At 40.8% G+C, this 19,884-nt stretch overlaps 1 protein-coding gene across 11 annotated transcripts in view; it reads left to right on the top strand.

Annotated features, from left to right (window-relative positions):
* The window catches only part of ENOX2 (ecto-NOX disulfide-thiol exchanger 2), a 299,140-nt gene that overhangs the window by 107,389 nt on the left and 171,867 nt on the right, over nt 1-19,884 (top strand). For 8 of the 11 annotated variants that reach the window (XM_088834185.1, XM_055437789.2, XM_055437787.2 and 5 more), the window contains one exon: nt 14,267-14,410. The exons of the other annotated variants lie outside the window; for them this stretch is intronic. Coding sequence is in view for 3 of the 8 variants with exons in the window: in XM_055437786.2 (XP_055293761.1) it covers nt 14,267-14,410 (144 nt within the window). In the remaining 5 variants the exon portion in view is untranslated. The remainder of the gene's footprint in view (nt 1-14,266; nt 14,411-19,884) is intronic. 11 annotated transcript variants of the gene reach the window in all.

The following is a 19,884-nucleotide window of genomic DNA, read 5'->3' as shown; positions in this document are numbered from 1 at the left end:
TTATCAAGTCCTGAAACCCTAGGGCCTAGGATACTGCCAAGCACACAAAATTCTTTGAATGAATTGGATGAATAAGGAGAGAGGCTATCTGTCAACATTGTTAGATTGATTCATTCATTCCAGCATGTATTGAATACATCAATTAGACTCTAGACTGGAGCAAAATTAAGATCTTACTTATTCTTTTATACAACAACACTAAGACTTGTTTCAAACACAGATTAGTTCTTTTTTGCAAGCTTTTCCTTCACAGTCATGTTGTTTTCTCAGGGAGATTCTACCTTTCTCCTCAGTTGTTGTTGTTTAGTCACTGAGTCATCCCCATGGGCCATAGCCCACCAGGCTCCTCTGTCCATGGAATTCTCCAGGAATACTGGAGTGAATTGCCATTTCCTTCTCCAGGGGATCTTCCCGACCCAGGGATTGAACCTGCATCTCCTGCATTGCAGGCTGATTCTTTACCGCTGAGCCATCTGGGAAACCCTTTTCTCCTCAGTAGTAGGTCTGATTTCAGCCTAGAGACCTCTCTAAATCAGTTAATCACTTGTTAACACCCTATACTGATGCTCCTGAGGTGAAGTTGTTACAGAGGAGGTATGGATCTACAAAGATGCGTTAACATATTACAGGAAGCTCTGTTTCCTCCCATATGTTTAATTTCACAGCCAATAACAGGGTTGTTATCATTCATTCTTGAAAAACTGGTTCAAATGAGGATCAAATATTAGGAATACAGAAAGCACAGCTCCAGAACATTAATGATACAGTATAGCAAAATTAATGGTGTAGGAGAAAGGAGAGATGGTAATATTTTTGGAATGTGCAGATGAAGGTTTACTGTATTTATGTAGTTCTATATTTAGGGAAGCTAAATCACAAACTCATCATTGGTTAATTAGAATGTAATTAAAATTGTAGCACAGTGATTGGATAAATAGCTAATGAAGGCTAGATGAATGAATAAAGGAAATCTGGTGAAATGAGTGTGTACACTTGGGGAAAAGCAAAGATACAAATGTTATTCATACACTGCATCAGTCTTAACAGATAACCAATATCCTTCTAGTATTAATTGATAAAATTAATTCTCCAAAGACTAAAAGAGCTTTCACTCTCATTCTCCCCTTCAAAGTATCTTACGCAGAAATGCAGATTTATCTGACTGCTACTTCAATTTTCACTCATTTACAGCATGTGAAATTGTTTTGCTGAACTTTATTTACAACTTATTTACTGGCATCTTAAGAATCTATTAGAGTAAATTGGCGCGTGTGCTAACCATTCCTACAGAACAAGCTGGCTCAGCCTAGGCTCCTGACCAGATCCAGCTGACTAGCTAGTTTTCAAAACCAGCAGAGTGGTTTCTGCAGAGAGAACTGTGCTTGCTTTTGATAATTACCTCAGCTTTATAAAATCAATCAGCCTGAAGGGAAGACCTCATTACAGATCTGACAAGATAGACTCCAATTTCAATAGTAGAACAACTCTCTGCCCTCAGGCCTGAAATCCACAATTATTTATTTTATTTAGAAAGAGACACCCATAATATAGCACCTCTGGGCACGTTCTCAGGCAAGTATTAAACAGATAACCTAATGGTCAGTATGTTAGCAACCTGCCCTTTTTCCGTCACTCAAGTAGAAAATTGGTCAGAAAATTGGTCAACAGGAATTGCAGCATGGCCTAGAGCCAGCTCAAAGCAGACACTGATGAATCACCACCTTTCTAATCCTCCACTCCCAAAGATGGAGAGAGAGGGTAGTTGCAAGTTCCCAGGGCTAAACTAGAGAAAAATAAGACTTTCTCTTCTCGGTTTCTCTGAAGACTGCCAGACTTTATCCTAAGGAAAATGATAGATCGCCTGTCTACCATCTGTCACTTTGAACTGTTCTATCAAATCAACATTTTTTGAACTTTGTTTTCGTTGAGGAATGTGATTTTGCTGTGTTTCCCAAGCCTTAAATTGAACAGGGGAAAAAGAGTCCTGAAGCGTTCTTCTTCTTGAAGTTAGAAATATGTATTTTGCTTTCCTGTTCACAGAACTCAAACATCTTAGCAGATTTAGTTCAGACTTTTCACAAATAATTCACCTTTACCAGGCCTGGGAGATGTCAGCCTCACAGGAAAAGCACAAAGCATTAGAAAATATGGATTTCGAGAGAAATGGACCTTCTCTATTCCAGCACTAGTGTCACCGTTAGCAGTGTTCTAATAATACACCCACCACTTGAAAGTGAGCACTGATTAAAGCTTTGGGAGGAGGCATTTCAGTTGTAAGGGGGAAAATATGGTTCTTTCAGGATGGAAAGTTCAAGGTGGTGACAGATATGGTCTCCTTTCCTAAAAATAGTATAAGCAAAGAGCAATCACTGACTGTACTGTGTGTTGTACTTGGTCACTCAGTCATGTCTGACTCTTTTCAACCCTAGCAGCCCGCTAGGCTCCTCTGTCCATGGGGATCCAGGTAAGAATACTGGAGTGGGTTGCCCTGCCCTCCTCCAGGGGATCTTCCCAACCCAGGGAGCCAACCCAGGTCTCCCACATTGCAGGCGGATTCTTTACCAACTGAGCCACCAGGGAAGCCCAAGAATACTGGAGTGGGTATCCTATCCCTTCTCCAGAGGATCTTCCCTATCCAGGAATCAAACCTGGGTATCCTGCATTGCAGGCAGATTCTTTATTAGCTGAGCTACTACTCCCAGCATTGTGTATTAATGTTTTTACCTTGATGGCTGTATATTATCTGAAAAAGAGGGATATAACATAAATGCAAAGCTAACGTCTTCTAAGCCATAAGTAGGATATAGTGTGATGGCCTAAGGAGCCACACTATTCAAATTTGGGGGCAAATGCCTATAAATCCCCAATTGAATTAGAAGAAGGGAGCTCACATTTATTTAGTGTCTGATACGTGACAGACCTTAGACATACATCCTTTCCTTTAATTTTCCTCACTTCCCTCTAAGAGGAGTCATTATCATCCCCATTCTCCAGTATAGAAATGATCTCAGAGAAACCAAGTGACTTGTTTTATACCCCTTTAAGAGGCACACCTAATATGTAGAAGTTATGGGTTTGAATCCAGGTCTGACTCTAGAGCAGCATGTAAGATTTTCACTGATGATAGAGATACTTTGTACTGTACTGTGCAATACAGAAACCACTAGCCACATGTGGCTATTGAGCACTTTAAATGTGGCTAGTGCAACTGAAGAACTGAGCTTTTTATTTTAATTCACTTAAACTTCTATTTCAATGGTTATATCTGTCTAATGGTTCTTGTGTTGGATGGTTCATCTCTAGGGATTGCCTTGACTGCAGTTTGTAAAGCAGGAATCTGTAACCTGGTGTCCATAGAAATACTAAGAGAAGATCTATGTATGGGGTTTCTATTATAGTGTTTTCTTATAAAGAGGACTTAGTCAGTAGAAGGACTGTTTTGCTTCTTGGAAAGGGAAAGTGAAGTTATGCAGAGTTGTATTCAGGAGTACAGTGTATGATAGTCTACCTCCACTCCCCAGAGAGTCTTCAGGGATACTAAGATAGAGGGGATATGCTGCTGCTGCTGCTTAGTCGCTTCAGTTGTGTCCAACTCTGTGCGACACCATAGACGGCAGCCCACTAGGCTTCTCTGTCCCTGGGATTCTCCAGGCCAGAACACTGGAGTGGATTGCCATTTCCTTCTCCTATGCATGAAAGTGAAAAGTGAAAGTGAAGTCGCTCAGTTGTGTCCGACTCTTCACGACCCCATGGACTGCAGCCCACCAGGCTCCTCTGTCCATGGGAGTTTCCAGGCAAGAGTACTGGAGTGGGTAGAGGGGATATGAGGAATGCTGAATTAACTCCCCAAACCACATGTCTTTCTCCTTTCATAACAGCCCTAGCAGCCAGTTGCTTGGCATCTAGGGTAGGCAGCACAACTATTGTACCCAAAATTGTAGCTGAGTTCAGTTCTGTAGACATTTCTGGAGTCTGTATAATATTGTACAAGGCACCATGCCAGGCATTTTGAATAAGGAGAGATTTTAAAATATGACTGGGGCATAAAGCCTGTCCTGACAGAGTTTACAACTTAGTGGTGATGTGCTAAGGCAGGAGGGAAGGGAGAATAAGACAAATACTCAGAGAACTATAACACAAGTCATGCATAGGAAGAGTGCAAATTAAGACCTGAGGAAGGTCAGAATGGTGTTTATTAGTAATACTGCTTATTAGCTGTGTGACCTTGGGAAATTTAAGTTCTTTCTTTGTTGTAAATGGGAATAATAACTAGAAAATAGAAGAATGGGATAAGGAATATAAGACAGGACACAATCTTTTTTAAATTTCAATTTATTTATGTTAATTGGAGGCTAATTACTTTACAATATTGTGGTGGTTTTTTGCCACACATCAACGTAAATCAGTCACAGGTATACATGTGTCCCCCAATCCTGAACCCCCCTCCCACCTTCCCCCACCCCATCACTCTGGGTTGTCCCAGAGCACCAGCTTTGAGTGCCCTGCTTCATGCATCGAACTTGTACTGATCATCTCTTTCACATATGGTAATATACATGTTTCAATGCTATTCTCTCAAATCATCGCACCCTCACCCTCTCCCACAGAGTCCAAAAGTCTGTTCTTTATATCTGTGTCTCTTTTGCGGTCTCGTATACAGGGTTGTCATTATCATCTTTCTAAATTCCATATATATGCGTTAGTATACTGTATTGGTGTTTTTCTTTCTGGCTTACTTCACTCTGTATAATAGGCTCCAGTTTCATCCTCCTCATTAGAACTGATTCAAATGTATTCTTTTTAATGGCTGAGTAATACTCCATTGTGTACATTCACCACAGCTTCCTTATCCATTCGTCTGCTGATGGACATCAAGGTTGCTTCCATGTCCTAACTATTGTAAACAGGGTCGGACACATTCTTATCAGTCAGTGAATGGTGGTTTCCCTGGCGGCCCTGCTCCATTGTTGTGTATGTATTGGGTTGGGTGGAAGTGGATTGGAGAAGGCATCATGAAGGAAATAGCATCTGAGATAAACCTGAGAGGAAGGATAGTCTTTTGAAGGTTAGGAATCAGGAGGTAGGTGGAGGAGCACTGTGAGCCAAAACTGTGAAAGTAGGAAAGAACTGGAATGATTCAGTGAATGCTGCTGCTGCTGCTGCTAAGTCGTTTCAGTCATGTCCGACTTTGTGTGACCACATAGACGGCAGCCCACCAGGCTCCCCCGCCCCTGGGATTCTCCAGGCAAGAACACTGGAGTAGGTTGCCATTTCCTTCTCCAATGTGTGAAAGTGAAGTCGCTCAGTCATGTCTGACTCGTAGTGACCCCATGGACTGCAGCCTACCAGGCTCCTCCGTCCATGGGATTTTCTAGGCAAGAGTACTGGAGTGACTTGCCATTGCCTTCTCCACAGTGAATGCTAGGTAGTCCCATTTTGCTAGAGTGTCAGCCTTTTCTACCTAAGAAAAGCAGAACACAACCCAGACTTATTGAATCAAAATCTGCATTCTAACAAGATCCCTGGGGAACATGTGTGACCATTAGAGTTCAGGAAGTGCTGGAGTAGAGAATAAGCTGGGGCATCATAGGAGACAAGTCTCAGAGTGGCAGGGCCTTATTAGGAAAGACTTGACCAAGGAGTTTGGGGAGTCATTAAAACATGCTTGAAGGATCACCGTCCTTAAAAATCCATCTGTGATCTGCATCACACCTTGAAAAAGGTGACTTAAGCATCATTTTGGTTCTGGAAGTGCTTATGCTCACCACCATGCACACAGGCTCCTTAGCAGAAGAGGACTTTGGCCGTTTTCTTATTCCTTGCTTCCCCATTCCCTTCATTTTCCCATTCATCTTTTACAGCTACCCTTGCTTCAGCTAAACCACTTATACAGAATATTGAACTCTCAAACTTGACAAAGTAGGTTTCATTTGTTTGACATCAGCTAAGACCTGGAGCTGAGAAATGTTCATTTGTTTTGGCTGCTAACTCCCGTGGCTGGAGAGTGATATTGCAGTCCAAATCTTTTTAGAAATTGTAAATATTCCCTCAGAAGTAGCAGGTAGAATTGCTGGGTAGCAAGAGTTAAAAATGTGGAGTCTGAGGTTTTTAGGCCACAACTGAGGAAAGAGGAGGGGCTCCTAGGGATGGATAAATCCTACAAAAGCACCTGCCAGCACCTCAAAGGCCTGGCTATTATTCTACCTCCTTACTTCAAGAATTTTAAATTAAAAAGTAATTTGGAGACCCTCTTTCCCCCTTTAGCATGGAGTCCCATATCTGATTTTAAACTGAAGTCAGTTGGAAAATAGGACTCGGGTTACATAAATTTGTTTTATGCACAAATTAGCTATAATGCTCCTTTTGCCAAAAACTGATATTCTGTTTTTTCAACATTGATGTCTGTCTGGAGATTGCCGTCATGAATTGAATTTACCAGATTTCTCAAGACCTGACCATTTTCTTTTAAAGAGAACTAGTCCAGAGGAGAATTGTATTTCTTTTTGCTAAGATTGAACCACCTTAAGTCTGTGGGCTGCAGCTGCAAATGGGAAGTGGCAGGGACCCACAGGGTCACATTTTGGTGCTGTAACCTGGGGCAATCATTAAAAGTGTTAGATTGCTTCAAGAAAGTTAGTCTTAATTTGACCTGATAGTAGAAAGCTCTGTAAAGTAAACTGTGGCAGTGACAATTACAGCAGCTGGGCACAAAGAGATCATTGATCTTTTTTGAGGAAAATCATGGAAATTCTTCAGTGCTTTCCACAAAGCCCAGAAATCATTTGCATCTGTATTGCAGACATCATTGCATGTGAACTCCTTGACCTGCAGACTGGACAATTCACTGGGAACCACATTTCATTCCAAGATGTTTAATCCCCAGGGTCCATTGGATAATAAATGTCGTTCTACAAGGACCCCCCTCCCCACCCTTCCACAATATGCATACTTTCTAAAGTGGCCTCATATGTGTTATGAAGTCAGAGAATCTGTATTTTGACATGACATGAAGTAACAGTCTAAACCAGTCAACCTGGTTTTAGATGAGATTACATTACCACATGGACTTAACTGTGAACTTAAGATACAGAAATAGCAGAAATCTATAACACTGGTGTTTATTATCTATTTTTCTTTATCAATCCATGCTTCCTTTGAGACAAACTGTATATTTTGTAGAGTTAGGCGATGAGGAGACAAGATGGGAGGAAAAATGAATGAGCAAGGATCAACGTTTTACTAACTTTATCCTCAGGAATAAAAGGTCAAATACTATAAGAAATTTATAAGACTTTAGAACATTTTTTTGTTCTGTTAATTGTTGGTGACTCCCTCATTTGTTTTTCTTTCAATGATTATCAGTAGAGTCCATAAAAAGTTAGACATCTCATATGCCCTTATACTACAAGGAGATCCAACCAGTCCATTCTAAAGGAGATCAATCCTGGATGTTCATTGGAGGGACTGATGCTAAAGCTGAAACTGCCATACTTTGGCTACCTCATGCGACGAGTTGACTCACTGGAAAAGACTCTGATGCTGGGAAAGGTTGGGGGCGGGAGGAGAAGGGGACGACGGAGAATGAGATGGCTGGATGGCATCACCGACTCTGTGGACATGAGTTTGAGTGTACTCTGGGAGTTGGGGATGGAAAGGGAGGCCTGGCGTGCTGTGATTCATGGGGTCGCGGAGAGTCGGACACGACTGAGCGACTGAACTGAACTGAACTGATGCTCATTTTAGGGGCATTAAGCAAGTTAACAATTGAACAAAATGTATCACTAGTGGTAAAGAACCTGCCTGCAATGCAGGAGATATAAGAGATGTGGGTTCGATTCCTGGGTCGGGAAGATCCCCTGGAGGAGGGCATGGCAACCCACTCCAGTATTCTTGCCTAGAGAATCCCCATGGACAGAGGAGCCTGGCGGACTAGGTCCATAGGGTTGCAAAGAGTTGGACACAGCTGAAGTGACTCAGCACACACGCACACACGTATCCTACTTCACATACAGTTTGGGAGAGATGAAAAGAACCCTCCAAACAGAGTGATAGCTTTTAAAAAGGTAAGGAAAGCAAGCTGAATTCCTCAGAGCATAGCAAGGAATGGCCCCCAGCTAAGAAGTACTCCCTGGATTTAGGCCTGTCAGGATACCTATAGATAAGATTCCTTCTTTGCATAGAAGAATGAACTCAGTTCAGTTCACTTCAGTCGCTCAGTCGTGTCTGACTCTTTGCGACGCCATGAATCACAGCACGCCAGGTCTCTCTGTCCATCACCAACTCCCAGAGTTCACTCAAACTCATGTCCACAGAGTCGGTGATGCCATCCAGCCATCTCATTCTCTGTCGTCCCCTTCTCCTCCCGCCCCCAATCCCTCCCAGCATCAGACTCTTTTCCAGTGAGTCAACTCGTCGCATGAGGTGGCCAAAGTATTGGAGTTTCAGCTTTAGCATCAGTCCTTCCAATGAATGATCAGGACTGAGTTCCTTTAGGATGGACTGGTTGGATCTCCTTGCAGTCCAAGGGACTCTCAAGAGTCTTCTCCAACACCACAGTTCAAAAGCATCAATTCTTCGGCAATCAGCTTTCTTCACAGTCCAACTCTCACATCCATACAGGACCACTGGGAAAACCATAGCCTTGACTAGACGGACCTTGGTTGGCAAAGTAATGTCTCTGCTTTTTAATATACTAACTAGGTTGGTCATAACTTTCCTTCCAAGGAGTAAGCGTCTTTTAATTTCATGGGGGCAATCAGCATCTGCAGTGATTTTGGGGCCCAAAAAAATAAAGTCTGACACTGTTTCCACTGTTTCCCCATCTATTTGCCATGCAGTGATGGGACCAGATGCCATGATCTTAGTTTTCTGAATGTTGAGCTTCAAGCCAACCTTTTCACTCTCCTCTTTCACTTTCATCAAGAGGCTTTTGAGTTCCTCTTCACTTTCTGCCATAAGGGTGGTGTCATCTGCATATCTGAGGTTATTGATATTTCTCCTGTCAATCTTGATTCCAGCTTGTGCTTCTTCCAGCCCAGCGTTCCTCATGATGTACTCTGCATATAAGTTAAATAAGCAGGGTGACAATATACAACCTTGATGTACTCCTTTTCCTATTTGGAACCAGTCTGTTGTTCCATGTCCAGTTCTAACTGTTGCTTCCTGACCTGCATACAGGTTTCTCAAGAGGCAGGTCAGGTGGTCTGGTATTCCCATTTCTTTCAGAATGTTCCACATTTTATTGTGATCCACACAGTCAAAGGCTTTGGCATAGTCAATGAAGCAGAAATCGATGTTTTTCTGGAACTCCTTGCTTTCTCCATGATAGATAGCCCTAAAAGTTTCTTCCTAGGAAATCTGCTGGTTCAGTGGTTAGAACTCTGTGCTTTCACTGCTGTGGGCTGCATGGTGCAGAAAAAGAAAGTTTCTTCCTAATCTAATATTTTTTTAATATCTTCCTTATCTAATAGTTCTATCATGTCTAGTAGAAAAATGGTAGAAATAGTTTCCATAAGATATTTAAAGATAAATTCTGTAGTTTGGGTGAGAATTAAAATAACATAATTGCTAATATTTTATGTTGAAGCCATAACTGAAATTTCCACAATAAGAATTCTTGAAAATAAAGTGATGGTGGTTTTCCTTCTAGAATTTAGATAGTTTTAATGGGGCTATTTTATTTAAAATAGCACTCTCAAAGTGGGTTGGGCTTTCCTGGTGGCTCAAACGGTGAAGACTCCACCTGCAATGCAGGAGATTATGGGTCGGGAAGATACCCTGGAAAAGGGAATGGCTGGCTGCCCACTCCAGTATTCTTGCCTGGAGAATCCCATGGATGGAGGAGCCTGGCAGGCTACAGTCCATGGGGTTGCAAAGGGTCAGACACAACTGAATGACTAACACACACACTCAAAGTGGATCACATATACATGACACAGAAAAGATCCTAAAAATACCTATTGATTTACTGATTTATAGGTTGATTTAATGCCACTTTAAGGAGGAATGAAACAGTACAATAAAAGTAGCTAAGAAGTGCTAGTGTCATAGGAATTTGCCATGTCTATAGCTCTTGTTCTTGAACTACAAATCTTTGGAGACTGTATTGGATTTTGGAGAATGCAAAATGTGGATTTGTGTTCAATGGATGAGCCTTCTGGGTGGTATGTCTCTCCTTGATCTTTTTCTATAAGTAACAAGGCTGAGATGGTGTGCTGCATTATCAGAATTTTCATATATTTGAATCATTTATGAGGTAGATACACAGAAATTACTAGAAATCTCAGTCTTATTCAGTGCCAAACAAAAATCTGTACATTAGTACAGGGAACAAAATACTTTAAGTCCCTGAAGTTATCATCTGGGAGTAAATAAAAGGGAAGAACAGTTATAATCAAATGTCTACAACTAAATACATTTAATTCATCAGATTTTGTTCTTGGACTCCTTCAGTTTTTAGAAAACAGTACAAACAGCAATAAAAGGTTCAATGATAAAAGTGAGGTATATCCTTGGAGGGCAAATTCAGACCAATCTACTCACATTCTACGTCAAAAATTCAAGACATTATAAATGGAAATTAGCAGTTAATATTTATTGAGCATCTGCTATATGCCAGATGTGATACAGAATGTTCTACATACATGATGTCATGTAATCTTATTTTTAACAGTCCCATGAGTTAGTGTTATTAGCCTCCTTTTACAGCTCATAGCTCTGAAGCTCTGTAAGATCCTCAGTTATCTACTTAATAAGGCAGAAAAAATGGACTAATATATTATTCTATGAAATTATCAAATGCAAAAGAAAAATTTTTCTGATTAATCATTATTAATGAAAACCTCCTAATCCCATGCATTCCTTTCAATCAAGATTTTACCATCCTGTAGTATAGTATTCAAATGATGGAAATGCATTTGAAATTTAATTATTTTAAGTACTATTGATATAATCAGCATCAGAACTTTTAAGCTGTGTCATTAATTCTTTATTCTAACTACACGAGTTCGTAGAATGAGTCAGCTACCCCACCCTATTGAGAATTCATTCATTCAACACTCACTATGTGCCAGGCATGGTGCTAGGCACCAAAATGCTAGAGATATGGCTATAGGAGAGAAAAAAAGAGACATCTCTTCCTTCGAAGAGCTACTTATAAACTTCAAACTTGCCGGGGAAAAGTTTGTTTTAATTCACTTAGAATATATATACATTTGCTTATCTTTGCAACAGCCCTTTGAAGTGTTATCATTCCTCTTTTACACATTGTGAAGGTAAGACTAAGGGCAATCGCATGAATTGCCAGAAGCTACCCAGATAGGACTTCCCTGGTAGCTCAGCTGGTAAAGAATCCGCCTGCAATGCAGGAGACCCTGGTTCAATTCCTGGGTTAGGAAGATGCCCTGGAGAAGGGATAGCCTACCCACTCCAGTATTTATGAGCTTCCTTGGAGGCTCAGACAGTAAAGAATCTGCCTGCAATGTGGGAGACCTGGGTTTGATCCCTGAATTGGGAAGATCCCCTGGAGGAGTGCATGGCAACCCAGTCCAGTATTCTGGAAAATCCCCATGGACAGACGAGCCTGATGGGCTACAGTCCATGTGATCGCTGAGAGTCGGACACAACTGAGTGACTAAGCACAGCACACCCAGATAGTAAATGATAGAGCCAGGATTTGAACCCCAATCTCTCAGGCTTCGAAGCATATATTGTTTCCACTATAATATTCTATCTTCCATGGAACTTCTTTTGATCAGCCTGATATCGCAGAAAGAAATACCAAGAAAAGTCTTAGTACACTAATCATATTGAACTCTGTGACTATTCAAGTGCAAGAAATACATTCATTTGTAAATTGTATAAAAACTTATCTTCTTTGAAAATAGTCTTGGTCATGATCTGAATGTTTTCTAGTGTTAGTGTTAGGTGCTCAGTTGTGTCCAACTCTTTGTGACCCCGTGGACTCTAGCCCACAAGGCTTCTCTGTCCATGGCATTCTCCAGGCAACAGTACTGGAGTGTGTTACCACTTCCTTGTCCTGGTGATCTTCCCAACCCAGGAATTGAATCTGGGTCTCCCGCATTGTAGCTGGATTCTTTACAGTCTGAGCCACATAGCAATTGGTGTTTGTTTCTTTAGTTCTGGTCATGGTAGGGATTTAATAGGACATGGATAGGATGCAGTGAATGGTTGGGTTAAGATACAGAAGCAAGTTTTCATTCTTTCACTTAGTTACTCAGATGATGTAAAGGAAAATGTTTGACAAGTCCCAGAAGACATTTAAATGGAGGTGTTCGAGTGGAATCTGATTGCAGAACAACTGGTATTTGTTCCATGGGCTGAAAACAGCATAGAGATACTTTTCATTAAAAACAAGAATGTAAAGCCATCTTGTTAGCACCTTAACATTCATTTTACTGAAATTTGGTTGACCTTTAGCTGACTGGATTCTAAATTTTCATTGACATTTTACAACATTTCCTTAAGAATTGTACAGCTGTGGGCTGTAGAAAAATTGAGAGTTAAAGAGTGAGCCATAACAAGCCAACTTGATTCCTCTTTTTTTAAAAATTTTAATTGGAGGCTAATTAGTTTACAATATTGTATTGGTTTTGCTTGGATTAGAGGACCAGTAGATAAAAGACTTGGGAGAGATCACCTAACTTTGGATTTTTAACAAAGCTCTTGATTCCACATTTCATGAAGCTTTAATTGAAACACTTGAAATTCCAGGTGCTGCTGCCAGAGGAGTAAGAAACTATCTCTGTTCACCCCTGACTGAAACATATAAGACTTGGGAATAAAAAAATGCCTTTTGCCATTTTATATTGTGTGGTTGCTGCTGCTAAGTCACTTCAGTCGTGTCCGACTCTGTGTGACCCCATAGACGGAAGCCCACCAGGCTCCCCCATCCCTGGGATTCTCCAGGCAAGAACACTGGAGTGGGTTGCCATTTCCTTCTCCAATGTGTGAAAGTGAAAAGTGAAAGTGAAGTCGCTCAGTCGTGTCCGACCCATAGCGACCCCACGGACTGCAGCCTACCAGGCTCTTCCATCCATGGGATTTTTTAGGCAAGAGTACTGGAGTGGCTTGCCATTGCCTTCTCCGTATATTGTGTGGTAGCGACTAGTAAAGTGACCATGCTCTGAGATCATTTGAAGAGGATAGGATTCAGTTCAGTTCAGTCACTCAGTCATGTCCGACTCCTTGCGACCCCATGAATCACAGCACACCAGGCCTCCCTGTCCATCACCAACTCCCGGAGTTCACCCAAACTCATGTCCATCGAGTCGGTGATGCCATCCAGCCATCTCATTCTCTGTCGTCCCCAAGGATAGGATTAGGATTAATACTACCCAAACCTGGGTTGTAATTTTCCATCATTCCAACTACTAAATAACTCCCTTACAAGTTTTATATCTTTGTTTCCTTTTCTGGTTTGCTTATAATTTTCTTTTTTGGAAATCCTTATATTATTGTTGGCAGTGACTTTAACACCAGGATAGGTGGGCTACAATCCAGGGGGTCGCAAAGACTCAGACACAACTGAGTGACTAAGCACACACACACACAATCTAATGTTACATCTGCATCAATTCAACAATTCTTTCAATGAAAGAGGAAAAAAATGTCAAGAGATAATCTAAAAAAATATGTGACCAAACTTTTCAAAGGAAGAGTATGTCCATCCATAGCCATAATTAAAGAGGGTCCTAGCTCTTTAGGCTTGCCAGGTGGTGCTAGTGGTAAAGAACCTGCCTCCTACTGCAGAAGATGTAAGAGACGTGGGTTCAATCTCTGGGTCAGGAAGATTCCCTGGTGAAGGAAATGGCAATCCACTCCAGTATTCTTGCCTGGAGAATCCCATGAACAAAGGAGCCTGGAGGGGCTACAGTCCATAGGGTCACAAAGAGTTGGACATGACTGAAGCAACTTAGCACACAGCACTATCTCTTTCAGGGAGGTGATATCCATAATGTTAATTTATGGTCATAAACGTTAATTTCCAAGAAACAAGAAGGATATTACAAATGACAGAGCTGCAGCTCTTACAAAAGACAGAGTCTTATAAAATCCTATATTTTAATTCTGTTATTGACAAGATCTGTAAAAATGGTAGAGGGCAACGAATTGGCTTTAAGGAATTTGCCTGTTACTGCCAAGCTCTTAAGATAGACAGTTTTCCTCTAGTGGCTCATACAATGAAACCTAGAGACATCCCAGTCCTTAATGGAGTCTGGATTTTGGCTTTCTTTTTCTTCTTTAGGGTTGAACCAGCTGCCCTTTGACCCTGCCAACAACAACGAGCCCCTGCAGTTTGGTAGTGCCAGTGGCCCTCTGGTCACAGAAGGCCTCATTGAGAATGGAGGGGAGTCAAGCAAGAAAAGAAAGAGAACAAATGCTCCTTCAGGTAAGCTAGGCAATAATCCATGCTCTTAGGCCAGTGCCACTGAGTCAACACTGTCCCAGAGCCTTGTATGTGGTGGGCACTGGTCTAGGATTTGTAGGAGCTATAGAAATTAGAAAGAGGCTCCTGCCCTCGAGGAATTCATGGTGGAATAGAGGGAGGAAAAAGCACATACTTAAATAACTCTAATCATAAAAGAGAGTATTGTCAGTGCTGTGGTAAATGTGTAAAAGGGAAGAAAACCTATGGGAGCACAAACAGGGGATGAGTTTCAATCAGCTTTGGGCATCATGGAACACTTCAAAGCAGACGTGACATCTAAGCTGGCCCTTGAATGGATAGGCTTAAGGCAAGAAGAGATGAATAATAAACATTCGATTTATGCAGAAAGAATTACATGAGTAAATGATGTCACTGTATATCTTTCTTTGTATGTGCAAGTAGTAGGAACCGTCACTTGTATTTCTCATGTGGATAACTGCCTATATTTGCATCTCCCCACCACACCCCTGTTTCCCCCAGTACACACCATGCCCACATGCGTTCCATGCCCTCATAGCTCTCTTCGAACAGCTGATGAACAGATTGTTCTAAATCCTGTATAACAGCTAACTGAATTTTTAGCCTCCCCTGCAATTACCCCAATCATTCATGCTCTGTTGGCCTAGTCGCATGTTATATTTCTCCAAAACAAGTGGGGGGAAAATGGGAGAACCAGATCTTCAATGATCACTTCAAATATTAAGTGATTAAATATTAAAATATTAATATAAATAATAAAGTAAGAGAAAATATTTTTAAAATTCCATTTCTTTGTTATTTGGCTATTCACTTGAAAATAGTATCTGTAATCTGTAAAGACTGATCTGAGATTTTAACATAGGCCTAATAGACATGTGCATGGGGTTTGGGGTTTTGTTTCATTCTGTTTTTTACTATTACTTTGACATTCACCTTATAAAATGGAGCATGTTTACAAACATACAACATCATACCTGACTCTTAGATCATAGGTCTTTCTGCTTATAAATCAAGATATTTGTTCGATACAAGTTTGGAAAACAAAAATACAGTAAATCATCATTAGCTATCTAGAGCCCTCAAGAAAAGTATGATTTTTTGTGTGTTTTTTGTTTTTTTGAAAGGCATAGTATATAGCTAAGGAAATGGCTTGAGTTGTAATCCTAGCTCTCTCTGTCTGTGGCTGCAGGTGGGTTTCTTAACCTCTCTGACTTTCACTTTCTTCAACTGTAATGTTAAAAATGGCACTAAAACCTCTTAAGATTATTAGTAGAGTTAAATGAAATTAGATAAATTGTTTAGCTTGATATCTGCACACACTTCCTCCCTTAATAAATCCCTTCATAAATGTTGCTGTTTTGTTATTATATGATAATGTTACGAACTTCATTGTTTTAAACATCAATGCATTTCACATTTTTAGGTTAAACATTGTGAATGCAAATTGTGTATGTGTAACATCTGTCTTTTTAAGTCATATATTCAACATAATCTAACCTTTGCTTGATCATTTAAATACAAAATTCCAGTCATTAGTCATTGTACTGTGATAGACATGAGTTTGAGTAAGCTCTGGGAGTTGGTGATGGACAGGGAAGCCTAGCGAACTGCAGTCCATGGGGTTGCAAAGAGTCAGACACGACTGAGCAACTGAACTGAACTGAACTGTGCTGCAATACTCTATTATAGTTTTCTGGGTTTATTAAGGAATACAGGCCTTTTAACTTTAAGCTGTCCTAGACTGTAGTGGCTTTTTAGTTATTACAGCCGCATCAGCCCCATTAATCCATGTCCTGTCTCCTTTCTGCAGCCCGCACTCTAGTTTCTCTAACTGTCCCTTCTGTAACAGTCCCTTTTCTCCTTCTAATCAGTTACAAACTTTAAAAAAAAAAAACAAGATCTCCAGGTTGGTGTGTTAAATGGATATGTTAAGTAACAGTTAAATCAGCTGTGAGAGAACCTGCTATGGAGAGAGATACAAGATTTAGGGCATCAACTTTAAAACATCTATTTTGGCTGGTGAAGACTCTTGAGAGTCCCTTGGACTGCAAGGAGATCCAACCAGTCCATTCTAAAGGAGATCAATCCTGGGTGTTCATTGGAAGGACTGATGCTAAAGCTAAAACTCCAATACTCTGGCCACCTCATGCGACGAGTTGACTCACTGGAAAAGACTCTGATGCTGGGAGGGATTGGGGGCGGGAGGAGAAGGGGACGACAGAGAATGAGATGGCTGGATGGCATCACCAGCTCGATGGACATGAGTTTGAGTGAACTCCGGGAGTTGGTGATGGACAGGGAGGCCTGGCGTGCTGTGATTCATGGGGTCGCAAAGAATCGGACACGACTGAGCGACTGAACTGAACTGAACTGACGCCTTTTTTGATCACCTAGCTTCTCCACTGTGTTCGTGGTGAGTGATGTGCTGGTTTAGAATAATACCTCCAGAACACTGGTTAGCTCATGAGGGTGGAGAAAAGGGGTATGTATTAGTCTGAATTGTGAACCGACTTTTAAAGAAGTTTTATTCCTAATGAGCATACTCAGTGAGAGCAAAGTAACTGTTGCAGATATAGGATTTTAGCAGTAGATTATGTTAATCTGTAATTAGCAGAATCAATTTGCATTCAAATAATGAATATGCGTAAGCTCTTAAAAAACAGTATGTTCTTAAAAATAGGTGAACTAGGCCCCTGGCAGGCTAAATTATGTCCCTTGTAATCTTTTTCACACTATTTCCTTAGTGAACCCTTTCTTTGTAAGTATAATAATACAGTGGTAACTCCAGCCCAGGTTAAATTACCACAAATTCTAAATTAGTGTAGTCCAAATTAATGAGATTTTACTATACAAGGAGTCTCATAATTGTTCAGCTGGCAATCTTATGGTATTATAAATGAGCAGATTGTTTTATAAGGGTATTTTCTTCCTACGCAGTTCTAGACAAAAGGAAGAGGGAATATATTTTGTGAGTAGGAACTTCCTGCTTCTTTTATCACCATTGGCTGCATCCTATAAAGAAGGAAAGCCAGGGGCTACCAGCCATTTTAGCTCTAAGCTGAGATACTCATGCAGCCATTACATCGTTCAACCCTGTGACCTCTTTGAATCAAAACTCTCTCTCTCCTTCTCTATCACTACACATGATGGAGAGTTCCGTGCCTGCAGCTCTGGTTCCTCACTGTACATTCTATTCTTCCTTTCCCACCCCTCATACCTCGCCCTTTACTACAAACTGCCTCTCCCTTTTTATACTAGAATTGATCTCTTAAAAGTCGCCAGCAACCTCCAAATTGTCACAGTCAGTGGCCCTTTGACAGGTCTCAGCTACCTTGACCTGTTTGCTTCATTTCATGCTGTTAACAACCTTGCCTTGCTTGAATTCTTTCTACTTCTGCTTTCCTTGGCAATACACTTTGCAGATTCCTCTTCCTTTTCTGACTCTTTCAAGCATTCTTTCTCCTTTTCTTCCTGCCTCTGCTTTAAGTGAGTATACTATTATCCACAGGCTTCCCTCGTGGCTCAGATGGTAAAGAATCTGCCTGCAATGCAGGAGACCCAGGTTTGATCCCAGGGTGAAGAAGATACCACTCCAGTATTTTTGCTTGGAGAATTCTATAAACAGAGGAGCCTGGCGGGCTACAGTCCATGGGGTTGCAGAGTCAGACACGACTGAGCAACTAAGTATGCACGCACTATTATCCACATTTATAGGTAAAGAAATAAAGGATGAATAAACTTTCCTAAGAATGAGCATTTAGCAAGTGGTTGACTAGACCTGCAACTCCAAAACTTTTCTCTGACTACTTTTCCAGAAGTACTGTGTCTGTAGATATTAGGAGTCTGGGTCTGTTACTAAAATGCATAGTAAGCATTGGTGACACACTAGGGAAAGCTGTGTTTGTTTGAGAGTAAGGGACAGCACCTATTACAAGTCATACCTTCTCCAGGAAGCCTCCTGGAGCATCCTAGTTAGGATTATTCACTCATAACTCTGAAACTCCTTGGTCATTATATTCATATGAATCACTTGCCACTGATTATAGACCACCTTGAACTATTGGCTATCTGTTCATACTAATGTATCTTAACTTTTCAACTCAGTCATCATCCCCTGATTGGAAGGGCCCCTGTGCCATATGTTTTTTGGCAGATATAGTCTTGCATACAATAGATGTTAAAGAAATGTTTGTTGACTGATCACATATCTGGCAGAATAATTACTTTCCCTTTGCCTTAATATTCTCTGTTATTCTCTTGTCACTCGCAGGGTAGACCTGTGCACAAGCTAGGCACTCAGTATCTAATGTTGATTAACTGACTGCCTCACTCGTCCCTAAAGGTCAGACTCCAGACATTCATGAGATTACATCCCTAGAGCAACCACACATTCAATCTTTGTGCTTGTGAAACAGATACCCGACCCTAATGGAATCTTTTCCTCTTAACTGGATGAAATTTCATGTGTGCCCAAGGGAAACTTTCAGCTGGAATTGGGTGTCCTGTCCCAACTCCTCTGTGAAGTAGATCCATAACCTGAATTATTTATTAGTGTGTATTTGGCCATAAACTCTTTCTGTGTGGATCTGGCTGCTTTGCACTCATAAGGTGAGTTCAGAATTCTTCCGTGTGTTTGCTCTCAAATTTCACCTTTTCCCCATAGAAATGTTTCCTTGTGATGCTGCAGCTGCACAGATTTTCTAAAATTGTGGTGAGTCCACTTATTCATATGGTTCTCTATGACCAAAGTGTTAGAAACATTTTAAACCCTTGTCAAATCGTAGTGCCAAGTTCCTGTCCAGGAGATACCAGCTGTCTCCTGGTTTGAGATCCACCTGAATTTGTAGAAGCAGAAATACCAACCCTTTTCGCAAATACTTCCACTGAAGTGGAAGAATCTATGAGTCAGCAAGGCCAACCAGATGATGACTAAAATTAAATGCACTGTTTTAAGCACCAACATCACAGTACACTGGCATTCTAATAAGATGCCAGCTCATTGAAAGAGTGGGCAACTAACTTGGGGATAATTATGATACCAGAATGATCATCCAGATGTGGACATAGTCCTGCCTCTATTGCCTTCCCTCATAGTTCTGTATTGAAAGATAGGTTTGCGTTTAATTATGTGATGCCTAACACTGGCAAAAAATAAGCAATTTTGCCAAAGTTCATGTGAATAATAAATAGCTCAGTATGAAAAGAAGGGCCTTCAACCATTTTCCATTTGCAATAATGATTGAACCCTAAGAGTACAAGTTTTCCAGGAAGACCCTTCAGTTCAATGATAATTTGCATCGATATTGTGATTCTTTCTCTTAATATATTTTCATATTCATTTCACTTTCCAGATGAAATGCTAATAACCAGAGAGGAGACATAACTTTGACTGAGATGGAGTGGCATCACCAGGAATATTAGGATATTCTAAGGACCTCCAGACAGTTTCTAAACTT

Source organism: Moschus berezovskii, chromosome X, assembly GCF_049115385.1.
Source record: "Moschus berezovskii isolate FMDL1 chromosome X, NW_MosBer_1.0, whole genome shotgun sequence".
Classification (NCBI taxonomy): Eukaryota; Metazoa; Chordata; class Mammalia; order Artiodactyla; family Moschidae; genus Moschus; species Moschus berezovskii.
The sequence above is the reverse complement of the archived record's forward strand: the minus strand, read 5'-3'. Positions and strand labels throughout refer to the sequence as shown.